The 24,607-nt window shown below is 43.7% G+C and overlaps 1 protein-coding gene across 1 annotated transcript in view; it reads left to right on the top strand.

Annotated features, from left to right (window-relative positions):
* The window catches only part of ATP10A (ATPase phospholipid transporting 10A (putative)), a 189,377-nt gene that overhangs the window by 76,417 nt on the left and 88,353 nt on the right, over positions 1-24,607 (top strand). The window contains 1 exon segment of the mRNA XM_055326486.1: positions 5,236-5,452. Coding sequence (XP_055182461.1) covers positions 5,236-5,452 — 217 coding nt within the window.

Genomic DNA, 24,607 nt, shown 5'->3' with positions numbered 1-24,607 from the left:
TTCAACCAGCCGAGCCACGCAGGCCCTCAGGGTTTTCCCACATTTTAATATGTTATTCATGCCCTCGATGGGCTTCCAGTTTATGGGAGAGAGAAAAACACGTTTGGATCTTGCTCTGCATTCTTTTCTTGCCGAATAGCTTTTCCTCAAGTATGCAGATTATAAAACTCTGGTACCTGGTAGAATCTTTAGTTTGTTACACGCTGTCCAAAATTGAGCGCCAGGAAGGGGGAGCATCTAGCTCCTGCTTCTGTGCAGAAAATGGAAATGGGGCATATTGATTTTTTTGTTGTTGTTGCTCTGCCAACTCAGCAACTGAAAACAGTGTTGCAACAACATGGATGGACCTAGAGGGTATTATGTTAAGTGAGTAAGTCAGAGAAAGACAAATACTGTAGGATCTCACTCATACGTGGAATCTAAAGAACAAAACAAAAACAGATTCACTCATACAGAGAATAAAGCTACCAGAGTGGGGCAGGGTTAGGTGGCAGGTAAAATTGGTGAAGAGGATTAAGAGGTACAAATTTCCTGTTATAAAATAAGTAGGTCATGAGCTGTAGTATACAGCATAGGGAATATAGTCAATAATATTACAATGACTTTCTATGGTGACAGATGGTAATTACACTTTGGGGATCATTTTGTATAAATATATTGACTCACCGTGATGTACACCTAAATAGGAATTTGTGTGTCAAAAAAGAGAATACAGATGTATTAACTTGTTTTCTGGGGGTCAGGAGTCCAGGCATGGATTGGCTGGGTCCTCTGGCCAAGGTTTCAAGAGGCTACCACTGAGGTGTTGGCTGGGCCTATGGTTTTATGTGAGTCTTGGGTCCTTTTCTAGGCTCTTTGGGTTCTTGGTGCAATGTAATTCCAGTGGCGGTTAGGACTGAGACCCCACAGTCTCAGCGCTGCCATGTGGCCACTTTCAGTGTCTGATTTCCTGTCTCTGGCCTTAGACCCAGATTTATAGGACTCCTGTGGCTCCATGAGGCCCACTCAGATGGTCTCTTTGTTGATTGGCCCATAGTCTAATGATTGGTCACCCTAGTTACATCAGCAGGAGTGATTTCCACCACATTCACAGTCCCTACCTCACTCTGGGGCGGCAGGAGTGTGTACCCCAGGACTGATCTGAGGATCTTGGGGCCATCTCAGAATCCTCTCTTTAGAAAGAATATTATGTGGGCAAACTAAACAGTGCTACTTCCTAATTGCTATGAAGGAATGCAGAGTATTGAGGACTTGGAGATTTCCAACCTTGCTACTATAAAAAAAAATACAAGTTGTGTGTCTCACGGGAGTCCTCGTTTCCTGGAGGAGTGCAGGCCCCTCCCTGGTGGGGGTTAGAGTTGACAGGGCAGCCATGGTGCAGTGTGCACTCCTGAGACTTTTACCATGGAGAGGAGGGTCACCCATTCTGTCCACCCTGAACTGCGTCCTTACTGACCTAAGGAAATATAAGGGAGTTCTAAATTGTTTACCGGCTGCATATTTTTTTTTTTTTTTATTTATGATAGTCACAGAGAGAGAGAGAGAGGCAGAGACACAGGCAGAGGGAGAAGCAGGCTCCATGCACCGGGAGCCTGATGTGGGATTCGATCCCGGGTCTCCAGGATCGCGCCCTGGGCCAAAGGCAGGCGCCAAACCGCTGCGCCACCCAGGGATCCCTACCGGCTGCATATTAAAGTCTGAAGGAGAGTGTCATTAGGAGGCCAGTGTTATGTAGTATTGTGTCAGAGATTTATTTCTGTCTTCTCTGCAGTGTTTTCCTGTGCACAGATGTGTAGGGGAGTGTGGGACACATGCCTGTAGATAAATCACCTGGTACAGTGCCCTCCACTACCTGCTTTCTCTGCTGCCTCTCTTTCTCTGTCACTGTAGCTTGGGAGCCTGTCCTTCCCAAGGATTCATGGGAATTGCAGTTACTAGGTGTTAGTCTATTCAGGCTGCCATAACAAAGCACCACAGACCAAGTGGCTTAAACAAGTTTATTATCTCTCAGTTTTGGAGATTGAAGTCCAAGATCAAGGTGTTGGCAGGACTGGTTTCTTTTGAGGCCTTTCTCTTTGGCTTGCAGATGGTTGTTTTCTCACTGTGACCACACATGGTCTTTCCTCTGTGTGCACACATCCCTGGTGTCTCTTCCTCTTCTTGTAAGGATGTCCATCACATTGGATTAGGACCACGCCCTCCAACTGCATTTCAACGTAAGACCCTATGTTCAAATATAGTTGCTGGGAAAAAATAAGTGTTATACCTTCCTCATGAGGTCCATGAGAAGAAGGGTTACTCATATATAATGTGTATGTTATATGTAATATATATTACATATTGCATATATCCATACGAATTTATTTTTTAATTTTCTTTTAAGTTAGCTTGATTTTTTTCTTTATATGTGGCAGTGTTTCTTAAAATTTCTATATCATTAAAATTACTTAATGTTCTTATTTTGAAAAATCGACACATTTATAGGTGAGTTTTTAATATATAATATAGCATATAATATATGCACATAGAGTATATACAATATATTTAATATATAATATAATTATATAATAAAAATTACAGAAAAGTAAGCAGGAACATTGCAGGGGTTGGTGTAGGGTCCAGACTCAGCACTGATGCTCCAGCTGGAATTGTTGATGGGACAGTGGGGCTTTGATGGGGAATCTTTGGTCTGTTGAGGTGTCAAAAGGTTCTGTCATGCTGCTCTTCTTTCACAAATGATGCCCAGGTTTGGGTTTCCAAGGATCCGACCTACTGTAGGAATTCCTGTGAGTTGCAGGACCTTTTCACAGAAGCCTGCATTCTTTCAGGCATCCTGGAGCCACCCTCTGTCCTGCTTCCTCTTCTTTCCATGGCTCACAGGGATCCACTCCCCAGCACTGTCACCAGATATCTCCTCACCCAGTGATTGCAGTTCATGGCCACATCGGGATCTGTTGGGGGTGTTCCAACAGGGAGAATCTCCTTGGAGGCTCAATGCCTCCACCAAAGTTGTTATTTTTTAAAAACAGTGCTCCAGTGGAGTGGGCAAGCTAATGATTTAAGACTCCAAGACAGATGGAAACTGACTTTATATTAGATGAGTTCTATAAATGGAATGTAGTTAAGGTAAGCTGAACACAGACACTTCTGCTCCTCCCCTTGTCATCACCTTCCTGTGCCCCTCCCTGGGCAAGTCTGTTACCACCATGGCAACTCCCATCACAACAAAGCCTGTCCACCTCACTCTCAGGGTGTATGCTGCCCTCCTCTGACTAATTAGTGACTTCGCTTTGGGAAACTTCTTTGGGAAGAGGATGGGCTCTTTCAGATTTCTCTGTACTTTCTCAACAAATGATAAGGGAGAGAAACTAAGGAAGTAATGCTTGCAATGATATAAAGTCAAGGTTTGACCTTTAGAAAAGGAGATAGGAACATTTTCAAATGTTTCATCTTTCACACATCAAGGCTGTCTGTCCACAGGGAAGAGGTCATACTGGCAGTGAGCCAGCAGGATGGTTGGATGACTGAGTGCTAATTCTGTCCCTTATCTCAGAGCCAGCTGACCTCGAGCTGGAAGCTAATGGGACCTCCTCACAGCTGTTGAAGCAGTCTTGAAGAATACCCTGGCCTTGTAGGGAGTGTTGGATTGTCCCAGGAAGAATACCTTTGCTCACATTGTGGGCTTGATTATATAGTCCTCAAGGGTTGCTATCCAGTGGTTTGGTCTTGCCTGCATTATTTTTGAGTACAGAGCTGTCTAATTTATCTTTGTTGGTCTTATAGTGGCCAAACTGTGCTTTGCACATGGTTGGTTTGGTGGGCCTTGAATTAGAAGAAAAAGAAAACAGAGGCTTAAAATGGAAGGGGATACTTCTCCCTTCACATCTAGGGCAGCTGATGGCTAGGAGCTCCTGGAAGTATCCCATAGGTTTCCTCAGATCCACAGCGTGGGAGTTAAATAGATGTGTAAAACTCTCAATACTTCTTCTAAAGTTCAGGAGTCATTTAGATGTGACTGACTTGGTCCACCTTGAGATCCAGACTGGCCTGAATCTCCAGGAACTCAGGCGAGGAGAGGCATTTTATGAGACAGGAAACAGTAAGAAGGTGATGGTTAAGGTGAAATGTGTTTTGGTGTGTGTTTTTTCTTTCCCCTCAACACTATAAGCCAGAGGATTTCTTGCTAAAATTTCCTTATAGCATATCATGTTGAAATACAGTCCTGTTTCTATACTTATTTATAAAAATGGATAAAGCAGCCTTGAAGGAATTCTTAAAAATGCCCTTTGTAGGATTAATTGGCCTATATTTTCAGAGTAGGAAAAAAAAAAAACCTAAAGAAGAAATCTACAAATACGGTTTCCATCTAAGAATTTATTAATAGTAACTACTTGATGTTGAAAGCTGACTGTTGGCTGCTGTTCTGAGTGATTGGCATGTGCTATCTACTTCTTGAATGAGTTGAAGAGGATGCATCTATTATTATTTCATACTGCAGATAGGAGAAGGATAGTGAGATGTAGACAGATTCTGCTCTGCGTTTGCCTTTTGTAGTTCCTTCATAATAGTGCACTCACACAGTATTTGTCCTTTTGTGACTGACTTCTTCTACTTAGCAAAATGTCTTCAAGATTCATCCATGTTGTAGCACGTGTCAGATTCCCTTCCTTTTCATAGCAGAATCATATTCCCAGTGTTCATATATACCACATTTTGCTTATCCACTCATTCAGCATTAGACATTAGGGTTGTTTTCCATCATTGGCTGTAATAACTGATGCTTCTAGGAAGATGGATGTACAAGAATCTATATCAGTCCTATCTTTTAATTCTTTGGGGTATATACCTATGGGTGGACATTCTAACGATTTTAAGGTGTATAATTCAGAGACATTTAGTGCATTTACAGTGTTGTGCAACCATCATCACTACCTAGTCCCAAAACATTTTAATCAAATGGAAGCCTGTACCCAATAAACAATTTCTCCCCATTTCCCTTCCTCCTAGTCATTGGCAGCTACTAATCTACCTTCTGTGTCCCTGGATTTGCCTATTCTGAATACTTTATGTAAATGGAGTCATATTATATGTGGCCTTTATGAATATCCCTTTTAAATCTTTTTATTATAGAAATTTTTAACATACTGGAAAATAGATATATTTGTTAAATGAGCTGCATGTGCCATCACACAGATTTAGGTATGATTGATCTTCTGCCAGTCTTTTTAATGGTAGTCTTTTTATCAGGGAGGAAAAGCAGTATGTGAATCGATTCTGGAAAGAAATCCGAGTGGGAGATTTTGTGCGTCTTCGCTGCAATGAGATCATCCCTGCAGACATTCTGCTGCTGTCCTCCAGTGACCCTGATGGACTGTGCCACATTGAGACTGCCAACCTGGATGGAGAGACCAATCTGAAGCGACGGCAGGTGGTCCGTGGCTTCTCAGAGCTTGTAAGTGATCTGATACTTTCAGGGTATCCTGAGCATCACATCCACATGGTACCTCCCATGCTAGCTTTTGGGTGTCAGAGCACTTGCATCCTGCCCCTTATGCCCCCCACCACCACCACCTTCCCCTGCCACTCCCATCAGGCCAGGCTACTTTTCCTAGTGGATAGATGTGGAACTGAGCGTCTGAGAGGATCCCTGACCTCCTGCAACCATGACTAGCCTGTGACTGCAGGGAACAGGACCTAGTGTTTATAATTCTGATTTCTACTGTAGACTTTGGAGTTTCTCAAAACAGTATTTAAAATTACAAAGAATATTTATGACTAGCTGACTGTTAACATTTATTCAGTTGTTTTTCTAGTTTGCTAAATAGCGCTGCAGAAGTAATGCCCTATTCTGAGAGTGTAGCTCTGGAATGTTTTCTCCTCAAGGGTGTTTCTGAGTTTGGCATTAGCTCTCCCATATCTGAATTCTGCTTTAGAGAGCCTCAGCCACAGCTCAAAGATGTACAGTTGATGGAGAGTGAGAAGTAGGAGCAGAAGTGAGGTCTGACTGCTGACACTCACCAACAGACTTGTGGCTGGAAAATCCAAACCCTGTCAGAGATTTCTAACCTATTCCCTGCAGGTCTGTGTAGAAGGTGTGGGGGTCAAACTCCAAGTGAAACTGAGGGGGGCACTTGATAAGCACTGGGTGTTAATACTATATGTTGGCAAATTGAACTCCAATAAAAAGATATACAAAAAAATAAAAAATAAATAAAAATAAAATATTCATAAGGAAAAAAATGAAATGGAAGTAGCATGAATTGTCAGGGATCAGGAGTGTCTGGGAGGGAGGTCAGCTACCCTGAACCCTGACACCTGCTCTGTCCTAGGCTGCTGCCTGTCTCAATCATGCCTGGCAGTCCTGCCATCAGCCTATATGGAAGGAGTCTTTAAGAAGTACCCAAGGAGGACAGCCTGGTGGCTCAGCAGTTTAGTGCTGCCTTCAGCCTAGGGCCTGATCCTGGAGACCCGGGATTGAGTCCCATATGAGGCTCCCTGCATGGAGCCTGCTTCTTCCTCTGCCTGTGTCTCTGCCTCTCTCTCTCTCTCTCTCTCTCTCTCTCTTTCTCTTTCTCTCTCATGAATAAATAAATAAAATCTTAAAAAAAAAAAAAAAGAAGTACCCAAGGAAATGAGTACCTGCATTTCAGAAAGGAGCCACTGGGGAGTCTCTTCCTGTGTCACATAATATGTGTCAATCAATATCATATATTGGGAACTTTCTTCCTCTGTCACTAAAACCTCTCCCTGAACTCCTCCTATAAGAGAACCATCCCTAGAATCAATACCAAAGGCTTCTTTGGAGCAGTTGGCTTGTTTTATAGCTTCTTGATCTCACCATGAACACTGTCAGAATTGGGGGGGAGGGTTGTTTATTAGGCAGGATTTATTTGGGGCTGCCATCCTTGCCTCCCACTCATGAATGAATGTATAACTCCCCCATTGGTCACTATGACTTATCAGAAGGCCAAAGAGAATTCTACAAGCTGGGGCTTCCCGCCTTGCCTTCACTGGTGGGGACTTCAGAGCCTGACACTCTTCCAACCTACAGTGCACTTACTATCATTAGCAGCATCTGCCCCCACTTACTTCCACAAGTTCCTCATTCGCTTTTGTAAATGAGTTGAGATATAATGGACATACAATATTATATTAGTTTCAGGTGTACAACGTAAAGATTCATTATTTGTTTATATTGTGGAATAATCACCACAGTAAGTCTAGTTGACATGCATCACCACACACAGCTACAATTTTCTTTTCTTGTGATGAGAACCTCCAAGATTTACTTAGCAACTTTCAAATATGTAAAGCAGTATTGGTAACAGTAGTCACCACTTATTTACTTTTCTTTTAAGCCTTCTTTTGTGCCAAGTATTTTTTGTGAGCTGCCTCAAATCTTTCTTGGAATGACACAGAGCTGACATAAATATTAAGAATAGCACTTTTCAAAAAAATGGGGTGCTGTCATCATACCAGATCAGGAGAGCTGGTGGAATTTGGGCCCAGTGCTGGAAGTTTCCAACTTCTGCATTGATTGTGTTCCAGGGTTTGGCAATAAATGGGGGCTCACCTTCCACTGCCAGCCCCTTGTCCCCGAGGCCCACATGCATATGTGTTTTCCTAAGGTTGGCTTCATTTCCATACTTTCTCCACCAGGCCTGCCACAGTCTACTAGACTAGAGCCCAGAATTCCAGGGCACAGAGCAGTGTGTTGACTAAGCCTGAAATCAGTACGGCGGCTGCATTGCCTGCCTGGTTCTCGTCATCTCATCTCAGCATGCCTGCGGTTATGAGGAAGTGGCTGCAAGGGCTAGAATGTTACCCTCCTGGGAGAGTGGCTGGTGTGTATGGAAGATGACCTCAACATGAATTAATACATTTGAATCTTTAATGGATGAAAATTTGAAAACTGAAGAGCAGAGCATACATGTTTGGGGTAATGGTGTAGGGAAAGCCACATAGGTGTGTCTCATTGGTCAACTCTCAAGAATATCTTCCATGTTTCACATCTTCTAGTTTTATTCAGTTGCTAAACCCAGTAATATCTAAAAACCTCCACCTACTCTTTTCTCAAACAACAACAGGAACATTTCATAGCTTGGTAGTGCTTTATATAAATGAGCTGTTTGTAAGTTGGATGTTTATTCAAGGGTGGCTACAGACTGTTTCTGTATCACCCTCCATCAGGCCCATGAATGCCTGAGGAAGTAAATGGAGTTGAGCCATAATTTAGTGAAAATAGCCAAAATGAACAACCAAAGCAATTCTGATTTAAAATAAAAGTAAATTGAACACCAATAAAAAATAAATTTATTAAATAAAATAAATAAAATAAAATAAAATAAAAGTTTATCAGCACCCAAATTCTTTAGTATGCATGCACATTGTCCCTGTTATTGGTATATTTTTTCACTTTTTCTTTTATTTTCCTTTTTCTCTAAAAGTCCAAGATATTTTTCTGGTAGCTGAATTCCCATTCATACATTATTATTCTGAAACATAAGAACTGCCCTGTGGAGAAAAAAATAGGAAGTTTCTGGCATTTGAAAGCCTAACAGTTGGAAAACTAATATCCTACACTATGTTAATTTTACTGGAATTAAAATTAATTAAAATAAAATTAAAAATGTTTAAAAACTTAAAAAAAAATTAAAAGCCTGACAATTGAAAAACCAGAGTTCTGACTACAGCATTACAAGGTCAGGAACATTTTAGTTCTCAGTATTGAAATGGGTTTTTCATAGAATGAAGTCAGCTAGTGTGTCTCAGATAAGTGATATGTTGCCATTTTGATGAATGGTCTGTTGGAAGAGGTAGTCCCTAGGAAAACTTAAATTAGAAGCAATTTGCAAAACTGAGGTGAAGAAATGTGACAGGGACTCTTTGTGTATGTCAGGGTCTGGTGAGGAGGCAGAAATTACATTTGATTCAGTCAGGGCAAGTTATATGTAAAGAACTCCAGTGGGGGATTGTGAAGGAAGAACAAAGATCTGAGAAAATACAGACCTCGCTGATAGACCAGTCATTGACCCTGGGAAGAGGTCCCTAAGGTTGAGTCTTGTTTTCATGGCTGAGGACACAGCCATTACTCACATAATGGTAGAAAAGCTTCTGAGGGGGTGTATCAGCCACAAGTCAGCCATCCACAAGAAAGTGCCAAGCCAGGGACCTTGGAGATCCCAGGGGCAGCTGTTGGCCACTGGGCACTGGCTGGGCTCTCAGAATGCTGCCTTCTTGTGGATCCAGTTGCTGCAGTGGGCAAAGGCTGTGTGGTGGCCCCCTCCACAGCCAGCCTGTAGAGCCCAGACCTGCACATTCAGAGGGCCCTCTACTGATGAGGCAAAAACGTAGCTCCGTTTCCAAAAGTCTTGATGAAGTGCTTGTTTGCTTAGGGAAGGATGCTACGAAAGGTGGACGTGGGCAGTGCTGAGGCTGTCCAGGTTGAAAGTGGTAGCAGCCTCAGGATCCCTTGGTTTCTCAGCCAGGGCACAGCTGGGGTGGTTTATGCGTGCATGGCACAGACAGCTGAGCTGGCACGTGGAAGGCTCTCACCTACTTCACAGTGACCCCGGGCGTGGGATTGAGCAAGCTTAACATCTTCCTGAAGTCATATCATGGAGACTATAAGAGACCCCAGTGTGTCACCTACCCCATCTCTGCATCAGGTCCAAGCTGTTAACCTGGGGAGATGGTAATCATACTGTATTCCATAACTCTCACGTGAATCTGCTTCCCACTGGCTATGATGCTGAATAAAGAGACTCTGGAATACCACCCAGTGTAGGGAGCACAGAACTAGTTTGGACCATGCCTCTGCACATGAACCTTAAGCTCACCTTCTTTCTTGCATCAAATGATGATCACTGCACTGATCTTCCTTCCCTTTGCTTATGGCAGGAGATGGCTTAAATAAATAACTTAGATTGGTCCATGACAAAAAAAAAAAAAAAAAAAAAAAAAAAAACAAGAAAGAAAAGAAAAGAGGGACTTGGTTCATGTGCTGCAGGTTCTAATGATTTAAGGCAATGGGACCAATATCTAGAGGATATTGTTTGTTTACCAGCAGACTCCCAATACAGAAATTGAACAGGATTCAAAGACTAGCAGCAGGAAGGCAGCATGCATGATCTGCCCAGGCCCTTGAATCTGAGTATAGGGCTCTCAGACACTGGGTGATGATCCCAGGACTTTAAACTACCTAGCCATCTGAACTCTGGCAAAGGAAACATAGATAATAGGACTTCAAAATAAACATATGATTTAAAAGTGGGAGCCAAATTGACATTAACCCAGAAGTAATAGAGAACCCCAGTGTTTCACATGAAGCTCTCAGGATAACAATTTGAATTTGTTCAGGGTCTCCTGGTATCAGACCTTATCATGCTTCTCACATTCATAGTAGCACAGACATTTTAAAAACAGCTTCACATATTTTAGAATATAAATCTTGGGGCACCTGGGTGGCTCAATGGTTGAGCATCTGCATTTGGCTCAGGTCATGATCCTGGGGTCCTGGGATTGAGTCCCACATCAGGCTTCCCAGAGGAAGCCTGCTTCTTCCTCTGCCTATGTCTCTGCCTCTCTCTCTGTGTCTCATAAATAAATAAGTAAAATCTTAAAAAAATAGAATATAAAGTGAATATTAAGTGAAGATATGAGATTTCCCAAGGCACCCCTGCTGTGGATCACTGAATCAGGGTAGAGTGGAGGCAGTTCTGGGTTCTGTCACCTCCTGAGTTGGCATGCATGCGGGGATTCTCCAGCATGCAGTCCTTCCCTTTTGCACTGGACATCTGCTGTTGCTTCTCTCTCTGTGTGTGTCTCTCTCTCACACACACACACACACCCTCATTCTGACCCATAGTCTTGCCCATGAGGCTGCATGCTTTTAGCCTCTATTCAGGTAGAAGTGTCTAGACTAGTTGGTCTGTAACATTTGCACGATGATTTCTGCAGAAATGACAGTTCCTTAGGCTGACCATTTAATGTAAAAATATTTTTTAGAATTTCATTTTTGTGATTTTTTACTCTTTCAACAGATATTTATTGAGCACCTACTGTGCTTCAATGCAGTTGTAAGCAATCTGTTGATCCAAAGAGGCAGATGTCTTTCTTGTCATCATGTTTATGTGACCTTTGTAAATAGTGATAGGCGCTGAGGAGGGACGTGAAATATTAGGTGAGTGTTGGAATTTCAGATGGGCATTGAGCCAGGGCAGGGCAAGCCTCCCTGAATACAGTGGGAGAGTCCAGACCTGAGATCTTGCTGAACAAACTATGTTAGTATCAGGGAGGAACCTTTAGGGAATGACTTCTATGTCGGTTAATTTACTGAGAACAAATGTTCCTCTAGTTTATCTCTTGGGTAGACCTGTGGGATAATTGCCCACAACCCTGGCTATACCCACAGGGCCATTTGCTTCAGGCTGTTTGGAGCTGCGGATTATGAGGATTTCAGAAAAAGCTGAAATCTTAAGCCTATGGTAGCTAGCTTTTCTCAGGTGTGTGTGGGTGTGTGCACATGAGTGTGTGCACAGGCATGTGCACGTATGCCTGCTGGATGCTCCCTTTGAGGAAGAAGAATGAAACTAGTGTGGAAACTTTCCTTAGGCTGGGGAGAGTCTGAGAAGCACTAGTTTAAAAGATGTACCTAATATCTAGACCTGCACTGATTCCAAGACAGTGTTGTGGCTTTACCTCCATTTTGCACATAAATTTTTACTAAATTCCCAGCAACATTCTTGAATGCCAGGCACTCAGGCTAACAAAGCACAGGGTTACCTTTATAAGGGACAGTTAAGGCCTCTCTTGAGTTACTTGACAGAATTCAAGGAGCTTGGGGAAAAATCACTTTGCATCCATATATGTAGGAGACAAAATTACTTTGTTGTTAGTTGTTTCTACCTATGCATACTCTCAAAATTATCTCTACCACAGGAGGTGAATAAGGACTGTTTGCAAGATCTTGCACCAAAGCTGTTTTTTTCCTTAAGCTTTTTAGGTTGTTAGTCTTTACCTAAGTTAGCTAGATGCTCTGCTGTGGAATCAAAGAGGAAACAATCCATCATCTGAGTGCAAAACAAAGACAGGTATCTGGGCCTGTTAATTGGAAAGGTCAATATCAAACCTTTACAAAAAGATTCATGGTTTTCTTTTACACAGTGAAGTGTAGTTACTAAGCTCATAATTTCTACTGTGGGACATTTTCATTCCCAAACTTAACAATCAGGTAGCTTTAGTTGAAGGATATGAAATATGCAACAGGAAAGACTTTGAGAAAGAACATTACTTGAAAACACAACTGTATTTATTTATTTATTTATTTATTCATTCATTCATTCATTCATTCATTTATTCACTCATTCATTCATGAGACACACAGAGAGAGGCAGAGATTCATGCAAAGGGAGAAGCAGGCTCCCCACAGGGAGCCTGATGCGGGACTCAATCCCAGGACCCTGGGATCACAAGCTGAGCCAAAGGCAGATGCTCAACTGCTGAGCCACTCAGGAGTCCCAGCATAATTATATTTAGACTAAAATTTTAATTCTAGCAAGTGTGGATATTCAAATCAATGTGGTTAGGTAGCTAATATAATTATCTGAGATATACCATGTTTTGCAATATCAACTGTGTTTACTTCATGGGAAATGTAAATTTGGTTATATAATAAGATTTTTGTTTCTAATCCTCATCACTTTGCCCTGGATTCTTTGCCTTCAACCTATAGTCTAGCAAATCAGTGGGTAAAGAGAGTAAAGCATGGTAATCATAATGAGAACAACTAAATGCTGTGGGTTGATAGTACTAAGATAACTTGACATATTAATCCAAAAAGATCTTATGCATGAAAACTTGAACATTCTCTATGTACATTTAATTTAATGCTTTTTTGTAATTGCAAGTGGTCATTTTTTATTTCAGAAAAAGACAACCAAAGCATTAATAGGTTTTTGTTCTATTTATGGTGATATGTGATATGAAATGCTATTATTCTCTTTGATTATATTTTCATTGTTAAAAAAAGAAATTTAATAAAATTCCCACTTTCCTAAATATAGTTGAATCACATCCACAATTGCAAAGAGTTTGAGCTGAGTGTGTTTGTGTGTGTGTGTTTCTGGACTAGAAATTTCTTTACCAGTGGGAAGAGCTGACAAGAGTGAGATCTGTCCAAATGACACCAAGTTCCTCTTCAGAAGTGGGTATGGATGTGTATGTTTATGTCTGAGAGGGTGTGCATGTGTATGTGCACACAGTGATTGTGCATATGTTCCTGTGTGCACACTTATGAGTATGTGTGAGTATACACAGGCATGTGTATGTGTGTGAGAGTATGTGTGTATAGGTGTGACTGTATGTTCCAAAGAAGAAAGCAAAATTAAGTAAAAGGGCTTGACTTACTACTTTCTGTTATCTTTGAGGAGAGGATAAGTATTCTTTCCTGGACTAAGACATGATGTTTAGAAGCAGATTGATCTGTAAAAGCAACATTCCTGGAGAATCTGAAATTGTCAGTCTGGTTATTGAGCACCTACTGTGCACTGTGTGCATTAGGTGGTGGTGGTGGGGTGTTTGGATAATCCAGTCTTTGCTCAGTGGACAGGGAACACTTTGCTCCATGATGGGGTATCTGTACCTGGTGTCATATCCCTTCCTCTAGTTTTGTGAGCAGAGCCCCCAATGAGAGGAAAATCACTGTTTCTACAACATGAAACAAGTCACCACACCCTGATTGCCAGAGCATTTGAATTCTTTGAGTTATTCTAATTTTGTTTCTGAATTTTTAACAGTCTATTTTCCCATTTCACAGGAATTACTGGAGAAGTTACATAATGCCTTCAGTTTTCATGTGTTTCTCCAATGAAAGGCAGTACTTTGTTCTTATTTTGGTATTAGTGCTTCCTAGGATTTCTCCTCTTCACAAGTGAGAGACACTATATATGCGTATATATACACACAGAATCAGTATACACATTTGGACCCTTGTAACAATATTAACATAAACCACACCTTACAGGAAAATCTGTCTTAAGCAAGGACTGTACTTCAGAAGACACTATTACCTCCTTATGTGTGGGTGAAACCGTATTTCCTAATATCTAAATTGGGTTTCAACTGTAGTAAAGTACATTCAGGGCTTTTTCATCATTGTTAATGAATAATCCATGTTGTGAAAGGTACCCAATGATGTGACTTAACAGACCCCAATGAGAATTTTAACCAAGCTGAGATCTGACCTGAAGCAAACTTTTTTAGTTTGTTAGTTTTCACTGAGGTTATTTTCAGTAGTATATCTGTCAGAATGCCTTATACTTCCTCTCCCAATATAAAAAGCATGCATTGCTAGTGACAAAAGTCTTCCCCTCACTCGAGTTCCAGAGAGCAAGCACTTAGGTAATTCTGGGTGAGGTTTTACAGGCTAAGAATTGAGCCAAACCTTAGAATCATTCTTTTTCATACCACACACATATGCCTTACCCAGATAAACATGTCTATATGTGGTTCTTGTGTCTTTTAGAGAAAGGGGAAAAACATAGTTCTCACTCATCTGTAATGGTTCACTTCTCAGAGTAGTAACTGCTGTAGTCCAAAAATGAGCCCTTTTGTTTGGTTGATTTAAAAAGACCAACTTCAAAGGATATGGATTTAGGTTTGTTTTGGATGTGACTTCAAATAGCTGGTTTGCTCATCCGGCCTTTATCAAATATTCTGGAGCCTTGACCATGAGGCAGGAAATTTTATTGAGGACAGACTTGTGGATGTTGATGTCTCCACCTTGGCGTCAAGTGAAGCTGGTGTTGGCCATGGAAATCCTTTTCTGATATTCTGAGTATTGGCCTTTCAAAGCTAACAGTGGACAGGGAAAGGTTGTGCATTGTAGTGTTGGGTTAAGTTCCTGATACTGGACTGTTCATCTCAAGCATTAAAGTCCAAAGGTTGGGGCAGCCCGGGTGGCTCAGCGGTTTAGCACCGCCTTCAGCCCAGGGTGTGATCCTGGAGACCCGGGATCGAGTCCCACATCGGGCTCCCTGCATGGAGTCTGCTTCTCCCTCTGCCTGTGTCTCTGCCTCTCTCTATCTCTTCTAATTTTCTTGATGACTCTCTGAGGGAGGTGCTGTTATTTTTGCAAATCAAAATTTTAACTTTTGCAATTAACAGTAGCTTTGGATGCCCCCAAAACATGCACTTGGGCACTTGAGACACTGGAGCAGCAATGTGGATAGGTCAGTTTGAAAAGCTACTTGTTAAAGGCAGTGCTTGGTCACCACTGTGTGCTCACTGACCTGCCCACATTGGGGGAATGGGATTACTAAGTCCCTGGTTTACTTAGATCATGTGAGGGATCTGCCTCTCCTCCAGTAAGGACATGCAGGCCTGTGGTGGCAGCATGTTGGTGGCACTCACCAGGAAGTACCCCCTTGTTACTGTGGTCAAACCTGAGTGTGCCAGTTCCCTGAAACTGCTGGCCCCAAGAGCCCACACCGCACAGGCCGAGTGCCAGCCGTGCAGTCCTAGAGTGAGTGCTCAGGGAATTCAGTCTCCCTTGCCTCCACAAGGAATCCTCCTGAAGAATGGGGACGAAATGCAGGCTTATGCAGACAGGAAGGAAGGAAGGGAGGAGGGCCTGGCATCAGTTTTGTGATGCTCCAGCTCTGAAACCCCAGCTCTGAGGCGTCAGGACCCTGTGCTACCTGGTGGATTCCTGCACATTTCAGATTGAATCTACAGGAGTCCGTGAGTATACATACCAGCTTGTGTATCAGCATCAAGCTCCAGGAGAGTCTCCCAACTGAAATGTCAGACAGTGATGGCTCAAGGCTTCACTGAGGTAACTCTCAGTTTCAGCGCAGATTTTGTTTTAAATGTGCATGTGTTCATTTGCAAATGATGTTGCAACAAAGTCCCACAGACCTTAGCTTAAATAACCAAGATTTCTTGTCTCATAGTTCTGGAGGCTCAAAGTCCAAGATCAAGTTGTCACAGGGCTTGTCTCTTCAGAGGCTTCTCTTAGCTTGTAGATGGCCATCTTCTCACTGTGTTCTCACATGGTCTTCCCTCCATGCCAACGTCCTAATCTCTTTTTATGAGGACATCAGTGAGATTGGATTAGGACCTACCCTAATAACCTCATTTTACCTCAGTTATCTCAAGACTCCATATCTACATTTTGAGGTACCGGTAGTTAGGACTCTAACGTATAGGAATTTGGGGAGAGGTCATAATTCAGCCTATAAACAGTGCAGTTTCAGGGTGAAAGTGATGCCATTTCTGCAAGTTACATAAGCATGCTGATCACCTCAGATCAACTCACCATTGCATTCCACATCCCTTCTCTTCCACTGCCAGGAGGAAGAAAATGCTTTCTCTTGATGAATTAACTTCTAGAAACTTGCTCCCAAGTATATTACTCCCCCATTATCCTTGGGGGGTACATTCCAAGACCCCCAATGGATGCCTGAATCACAGATAGTCCTGAACCTTGTATATATCTTTTCCTATACATACATACTTGTAATAAAGTTTAATTTACAAATTAGGCACAGTAACAGATTAATAATAACTAATTATATTATAATGAAAGCTATGTGAATGTGATTTCTCACTCAAAATATCTTACTGTAGTTACCCTTCTTATGATGATATGAGATGATAAAAGGTCTATGAGACAAATGAGACAAAGTGAAGTGAATGATGTAGGCATTGTGACATAGGTGTTGTGGTGTTAGGCTGCTATTGATCTTTTGATTATAGTTCAGAAGGAAGGTCATCTGCTTCCAGACCATGGTTGACTGTAGGTAACTGAAACTGGAAAGAGATCAGGGTAGGAGGACTGTGGTGCAGTTAGTTGTCAAAGGCTGAGGCAGGATGGCTTTCACTGGCTGGCTGCAGCCTGCTAAGAAACTGAACATTAATATATGTATGTTAGATATTAAAAATTCTGTGAATGACTGTAGAACAAAAAGAACAAGAATTATACTATTGGGAAAATTTTTAAAATTCGGTTAGAGTTCTTTTAAGTATTTGTGCATTTGTGTGTGTAGGGCACTTAATAGTTAATGCCACTCCAGGATACAAACTCTCCTTCCTAAGTAATTTGTCTTAGAAATAGTGAGAGAAAAACCTTTCAATTCTTGACTAAAGTTTAAAAAAAAAAAGATTTATTTATTTTATTTTAGAGAAAAGAGAGAGAGATCGCACAAGTTGGAGAAGAGGCAGTGGAAGAGGGAGAGAGTGGATCCCATTGTAGACTTCCCATTGAGCTCGGAGCCTGACTCAAAGCTCAAATGCATGATCTGAAGATACTGACCTGAGCTGAAATTAAGAGTCAGATGCTTGGGCAGCCCGGGTGGCTCAGCGGTTTAGCATAGTCTTCGGCCCAGGGCCTGATCCTGGAGACCCAGGATTGAGTCCCACGTCGGGCTCCCTGCATGGAACCTCCTTCTCCCTCTGCCTGTGTCTCTGCCTCTCTCTCCGCCTCTCTCTCCCTCTATCATGAATAAATAAATAAAATCTTAAAAAAAAAAAAGTCAGACCCTTAACCAACTCAGCCACCCAGGTGCCCCTTAACTAGAGTCTTTTGATTTTAGAGTTTCCTTTAAGGAAGATGTCATTTCCATTGACAGGGCATCTTGTGTTTTTCCTATCACCTATTCATTTTACATTATAAAAGGAATCTCAGGATTTATTTTATACCAATAGTAGAAAGAGGGCTCTTCTGAGAATTAGTTTGGGAAAAAGTCTGGACCTGGGGGGCAGACAAGGTGAAAATCAAGTCCCTCTGGCTGCCACCACCACACCTGTCCCCAGTGGGGCTTCCTAGCCAACTCAGAGCTTGTGCTTCTAGTTTCACAGTCATGACATGATTGGAGTAGGAAACATTTGCTTTTATTCTAAGCAAATGAAGCCATTTTCCCCCTTGTTAGACCTTTTTCACAAAAAAGTCCACAGTTAATAGCATTGAATTGTCATGGAGCAGGTGGTCTGGGCATTCCTTCTGTTTATCACCCATTCACAGCTCGGGAAGCCCCACTGACCTGACCATTCCCTTTATTGTGGCTGCTCCTTTTACCTCATCCTATGGTGGTCTGGTCATTTCCCAGCCACTCCCGCCCAGCAACTAGAGTTCCCACTGTCCTGACCCTGCCTCACTGAGGACATACAGCTATTTCCCAGGCCTGTACATTCTCCCAGGGCAATGCCTAGGAACCACACTCTAGGGATGAGGGGCATTTGGGAGGCAGCCCTCCTCGGCCCCACCCTCATCAGGTGTCACTGCACTCAAACACATGTATCTGTCCAGGTTGGCATGTCAGATTTGCCTCAAATATATGACTCTGAAAGGTCCCCCCCCCTCCTTGGGGCCACGTGGAGGACATCTAATCTCCCCTCCCCAGGAAAGTTCTTCAAATCTTTGAAAGCTGCCTGGTGGCTCGCCTGTGGTCTCCACAGCTAACATTTGCCCGTATTTACACTTAGCATGTTACTAATATGGTTGATCTAAACCCAACCTGGGAGGTGCACAGGATCCCCTGAGGAGATTTAGACATCCCCTGAGGGCCTGGCCCACCAGCACTCTGGCCCCTTGGTGTGGGGTGGGCAGAGACATGTTCAGCCTCCCCAGGGCTGTGGACCACTACCCTAAGTACAGTTGCTTCCCTAATTTACAGATAAGGTGGCCCAGGTCTGAGGGATTAGGAGCCTTGCCTAAAATCCTGCAGCTACTCAAAGGAGGGAGCCACTGCAAATGGTACCCTGGCTGCAGAGCCCATTCTCACAATGATCCTCCTCCTGCTCCTTGGCTTGCTCCAGCTCATTAAGGGCACCCTTCTGGGGTGCTTGCATCTGTCCTTTGCTTGCCACCACCAGCAGCCTGACTTGGCTCCTCCTCACCTTTTCTCTCTCTCTCTCTCTCTTTTTTTTTAAAGATTTTTATTCATTTATTCATGACAGAGGCAGAGAGAGAGAGAGGCAGAGACACAGGCAGAGAGAGAAGCAGGCTCCATGCAGGGAGCCCGTTGTGGGACTCGATGTGGGACTTAATCCCAGGACTCCAGGATCACACCCTGGGCTGAAGGCGGCGCTAAACCACTGAGCCACCCGGGCTGCCCCAGTCCTCACCTCTTCTCAAGCGCACTGCGTGGCATCCATGTGGTGTTTCTCACTGCAGTGGGCTCTGCACTCTCTGGAGTAGCTGCCAGAATCATCCACACAGATCACAGTGCTCTTCTGAGCATTCTGACTCAGAAGCCTGCAGGTGCTGTTGGCACTGTGGTAAAGTTACGAAGAAGCTCTCTAGGAGAACAGACAGAAAGTAAAATGATTACTGTCTAAAAATCTGACTGCAGTGGGCTATGTGGAACAGTTTGGTGTGGAGAAACTGCTGATGCTCAGAAGCCGGTCAGGGCAAAATGCATATGTACGTATGTGTCCCTGTATGTCTCTATGTTATATGCATACACACATATATAAGTACATATATACACGTAGGTATAATAGATAGACACACATATTTATGGGTTTCACTTAAGATTTTGTTTGATGAGAGAGTTCTACTCAAGTGTTGACAGAACTCTGACTTGAATATTTTTAGGATACATTCTGACTCTGTGCCTCTCCAGGCTATGGTTTCAATCCATGGCTTCGTTCTGGAGGCTTTGCTGAGGCATGATGGGTGCTCTTACAGTTGAGCACAGACACTGAGTTCTGGGGTTCCAGAGCACAAAGACCTGGCTTGGGCCCCTGGGGACCTCTCCTTCACCTCCCAGCTGGTAAGATGGGGGTAATGGAGACCCTCCTGGGGCTGTTGGCAGGTGAGATGACATCACCCACCTAGGCCCACTGTGTGTACCTCACCAGATAGTAAGGATGGGAAATTGCTTTTCAGCAAGGGTGCAGCACTGGGAGTCCTTCAGATCACGTTTTGCCATGGCAGTGCTACATTTGGGCTTAATTAGCATGGCACCTGAACCACACTTAGGGATGTGACCATGATGTGGAGAGAGAACTAAGCCCTCACTATGGGCCCCTTGTGTGAGAGGCAGCCGGAGCAGAGGCAGGGAGGCAGGTTGAGACTTCAGCCTTGTCCTTCAGAGGATGGATGTGTCCAGGTGGTGCAGATGAGGAAGCAGGAAGTTCTGAAAGACTCATTCACTGCTCACAGATTTATTAAGCACATGTGTGGCAGGCAGTATAATTAAAACAGAATCCCTTCCCTCAGGGAAGCACTGGCTAAGTAATTTGATCTGCGGAGCTGGATTCAAGCTGAAGGCTGCCTAAACCAGCAGGGGAAGGAATAGGCCACACCTCCTCCGCTGCCTGTTACTTGCTGAGGGTAGAGGAGAATACCTGGCCATGTGGTTCCTCCGTGCTTGTGACTGCTGCCTGTCGCATTCCCTCCATAAATTTCTGGGAGAAAAACCCATTAATCCTGTAGGAGAGCAAACCGGGAAATGCTAAATGCTAAAAATCTAAACACTACGCCCTTCAGGTACTATGAAGAAGAAATAAAGCTGCACATTCTTGGCCTGGGTCATGATCTGCAACTTCCTGCTTTCTCAGCTTCCCAACCTGCTCTGGTGGCAGCTGGCTCTTCTCACCCCTTCTTGCTGGCTCAGAGGAAATCCCTATGTTTGGAGGGTACAGGGAACTGCCAGGGCCTGGCAGGAAAGATGCTGTTGGACAGTTGGGGGTCTTAGAAGGTGCAGTCTGGGCAGGCTTGCTCCCCTTGGAGTTGGGGACTGGTGGCATTGCTGCATGGAGAGCAGGCTTTGGTGTCCTGCATTTGCTAGCTTGGGACCTAGGAATCCTAGGACTTCTCTGGACCTCAGTCTCAACATCTGCAAAATGGAGACAATGCCAGCTGTCCTTCTTTCCTGGCAGGCTCATGGTCTGTAGGGATGGCCATTCCCATCACCAGGTCTTCTCCTGCCCATGCTGTTGTCCTTGAACGGCTTCTGGAGGGATGGTGGGAGCAGCCCCTTTGGGCCTTGTTTCAGGGAGAAGGGTTCACTGCTCTGTGCAGAAGAACCTGATAATAAACACAATAGATCTGTCTCAAGTGGGGGAGGCCTGCCTTGAATTCCATAAGTCCACAGAATAGTGGAGAGGCTGGAGAGTTTATGAGCTAGTTGAGAATTGTGCAGAGTTCTGGAAAGAAGGCGGCTACATCATTACCCCTTCCCAGGGCAGTGGTGTCACTCTCTACCTGTGCTCAAGAGCAGGGCAGCTTTGAGACTGTGGTAAGAGCAAGCTCTCCACTGGCAGAGTGCCCGCCCATGGGTTGTGGGATGCTGGGTCTGTAGCTATGACCTGAGCCTCTCTGGTGTAAGAACATGAGAACAGGTACGACAGAACCAACACTTGAGGGGGCTGCTCTTTGAAGCAGCTGCAAGGCAGGGGCACTGCTTCTAAAGGAAAGTTCTGATTTTTAGAGGGAATTGTTTTGTTGCATATTGTCATTCTTGGAAGGTATTCCTCAGAGAAAGGGAGGATATTGGCTTGATGTGGCAGCACCTGTTAGACAAATGTACACTCACAGCCCAGTAGCCTGGGCTGCAGTGCTGAGCTTAGCAGACACAACGCCCCACAATCCAGTGCCACCTTCATTATGAGTTCACATGGCCACCACGGCTCATCAGAGATGCTCCACTTCAAGCTGGAGAACTGTTATAAAAGCCAAGCTTCCAAAGGGGAAATAATCCAGAAGCAGGCCTTAATTTATGTCCAGGGTTTCTCCTGCCTCCTCATAAATATTTAGCAGGCACACTGCAGAATTAACCGTCTGCAAATGGCAGGCTGCAGTCCTTAGTTCTTGGCATCCTGAATCTGAGGGTAAAGCCTGTATGGCTTGTAGTATCACAGGTGGAGCCATCCGTGGTGATAACCCTTATGTTTCAGGGAGGTAAATTAAAGGTGCTGAGATCACCAGGAAGGGAGCATGCTCAGTCCTGGAAACCCAAGTACATCATGGATCTTTGGATAACTGTTTGCACATAATTCCTTGTGTTCCTAGGTCCTTGCTCCACAGGTCGGTGGGTATAGCAGCAGCATTGCCCTCACCTGGGGCTGGTGAGAAGTGAAGAGATTCCAGGTACCACCCAGCCTACAGAGACAGGATCTGCATTTTGATAAGATCCCTGGAGGATTCATATTTGAGTCCCTTCCAGTTTGAAAAGGCACACAGTGCAAGATTTACACCTGATAGAAATACTTGTTTTTCTGCAATTATTTCCTGTGTTTTCCAGACATGAATGGGATAATAATCAGTCTTAATGTTCTTCTTATCCTCTTGACAGAAGCTGATATTTCCATAATTCACTAATTAAGACACTTCTCTTTTTAAAAAGTCACAAAACATAGATCACCTTCAGAAGATGCACTTTTGAAAACCTGTGGATGAAATAAAATTGAGTGATATTCTTTCATAGATGTAGCTTCAGGGATGCTTTGTTTGTATTGCTGATAGATCTCATTGATCTGTGTGGGAGGAGCCTGTGTTGATTGGCTCTGATCCATGTAGTAGTTAATTTTGAGCAGTGTTCCTGGGGTGAATCCTTTTACAGCGGGTGCTGTGTGTCCCAGACTTCATTGAACTGGCAGCCTGTGTTCCCACCGGCTTTTCTTTTTTTTTTAATATTTTTTTATTTATTGTTTATGATAGACATAGAGAGAGAGAGAGGCAGATACACAGGAGGAGGGAGAAGCAGGCTCCATGCCGGGAGCCCGATGCGGGACTCGATCCGGGGACTCCAGGATCACGCCCTGGGCCAAAGGCAGGAGCTAAACCACTGAGCCACCCAGGGATCCCCTCCCACTGGCTTTTCTTAATGAGAATCATTGTCAACTGGCCTCCTAATGAAGTCCCTCTGCCCCCCTACCACAAAATGCTGTTCCATGTCTGACCTGTTTTGCTTCAAACTGTTGGCTTAGTCTTTCATGGTCTGTCCTCCCCCTGCCTCTGTGAAATTCCTTCAATCCACCACTACCCAGAATGAACACACTTTTAGGAGATGCTAGCATTTTGGAATATCTTCCACAGCATGCTGCAGACTTCCTTTGTTTGGTATCCTGGGTTTCTGTCCAGTTGTGAACTTGGGCAACCTTGGGGATTTCCTCTCTTCCTGGAGTCTGGCCTCTTTTTCAGGTAACTGCCGGTTTTTTAATATTCCGAATACCACACCCTATCCTCCAAGGCCTCCAGAAATCTTGCAAATACAAGATTAAATCATGTAACAAGCATTCTTTGTTTTTAAAGTTTAAAACATAAAAGTAAGCTGCAGGTGCACTGTATGTGTGTGTGTGTGTGTGTGTGTGTAGATAGGTACACACAGAGCTATATAGGTGAAGTTATCCCATTGGGAAGTATCTGCCTCAGGAACCATGATTTTTTTTTTTAAGATTTTATTTATTTATTCATGAGAGATGCAGAGACACAGAGACACAGGCAGAGGGAGAAGCAGGCTCCATGCAGGCTCCATGCAGGGAGCCCAAGGTGGGACCCGATCCCGGGACTCCAGGACCACGCCTTGGGCCAAAGGCAGGCACTAAACTGCTGAGCCACCCAGGGATCCCCAGGAACCATGATTTTTATCATGTAGGTCAGCTGAGACTCCAGGAGGCAGTCTTTGGCAGAAATTACCAAGGGTGGAACCATTTACAGAAACTGTGTTCTTTCCAACCTCTGCTTATTTCCTACTGATCTTAGGCCTTGAGGCTTTTTTGGGAAGAGGCCTGCCTCACTTAGGTCTCTTGCAGTATTCAGAAAGGCTAACAACTCTAAAAGGTTGTTGGGTATTAGAGTTCTCGAGAGACATAGCCAATAGGAGAGATAGATGTATCTTTATCTATCTCTCTGTGCCAATATCTATAATAAATCAATCTGTAGGTGCATATATCTAGAGAGATATAGACATATAGATATCTATATATATGGAGGTCTGTATGTCTGGAGAGATTTGTTATAGAAATTGGCTCATGTGATTATGGACAGTGAGAAATCTCATGATTTGCCATCGGCAAGCTGGGGACTAGGAAAGCTGGGGTTGTAATTCAGTCTCAGACTGAAAGCCTGAGAGTCAGAGGAGCCAATGATGTAAATCTGTCTGAGGGCAGAAGATGAGATAAGATATCCCAGCTCAGGGATCCCTGGGTGGCGCAGTGGTTTAGCGCCGGTCTTTGGCCCAGGGCGCGATCCTGGAGACCCGGGATCGAATCCCACATCAGGCTCCCGGTGCATGGAGCCTGCTTCTCCCCCTGCCTGTGTCTCTGCCTCTCTCTCTCTCTCTCTGTGACTGTCATAAAAAAATTAAAAAAAAAAAAGATATCCCAGCTCAGTCAGTGAAGCAGGAAAAAAGAGCAAATTTCTCCTTCCTCTTATCTTTTGCTTTATTCAGGTCCCCAATGGATTGGAGGATGTGATGCCCACTCATATTGGGGAGGACCAGGTACTTTACTGAATCCACTGACTCAGATGCTAATCTCATCTGGAAATACCCTCACAGACACACCCAGAAATAGTGTTTAATCTAGGCACTGCTCCTTGGCCAGTCAAGATGATGCATAAAATTAACTATCACATGTAAACACTTGGTATCTTGTAGTG

This window comes from Nyctereutes procyonoides, unplaced genomic scaffold (genome assembly GCF_905146905.1).
Source record: "Nyctereutes procyonoides isolate TBG_1078 unplaced genomic scaffold, NYPRO_anot_genome, whole genome shotgun sequence".
Lineage (NCBI taxonomy): Eukaryota > Metazoa > Chordata > Mammalia > Carnivora > Canidae > Nyctereutes > Nyctereutes procyonoides.
Note: the sequence above shows the minus strand (reverse complement) of the source record. Positions and strands in the feature narration are given on the sequence as shown.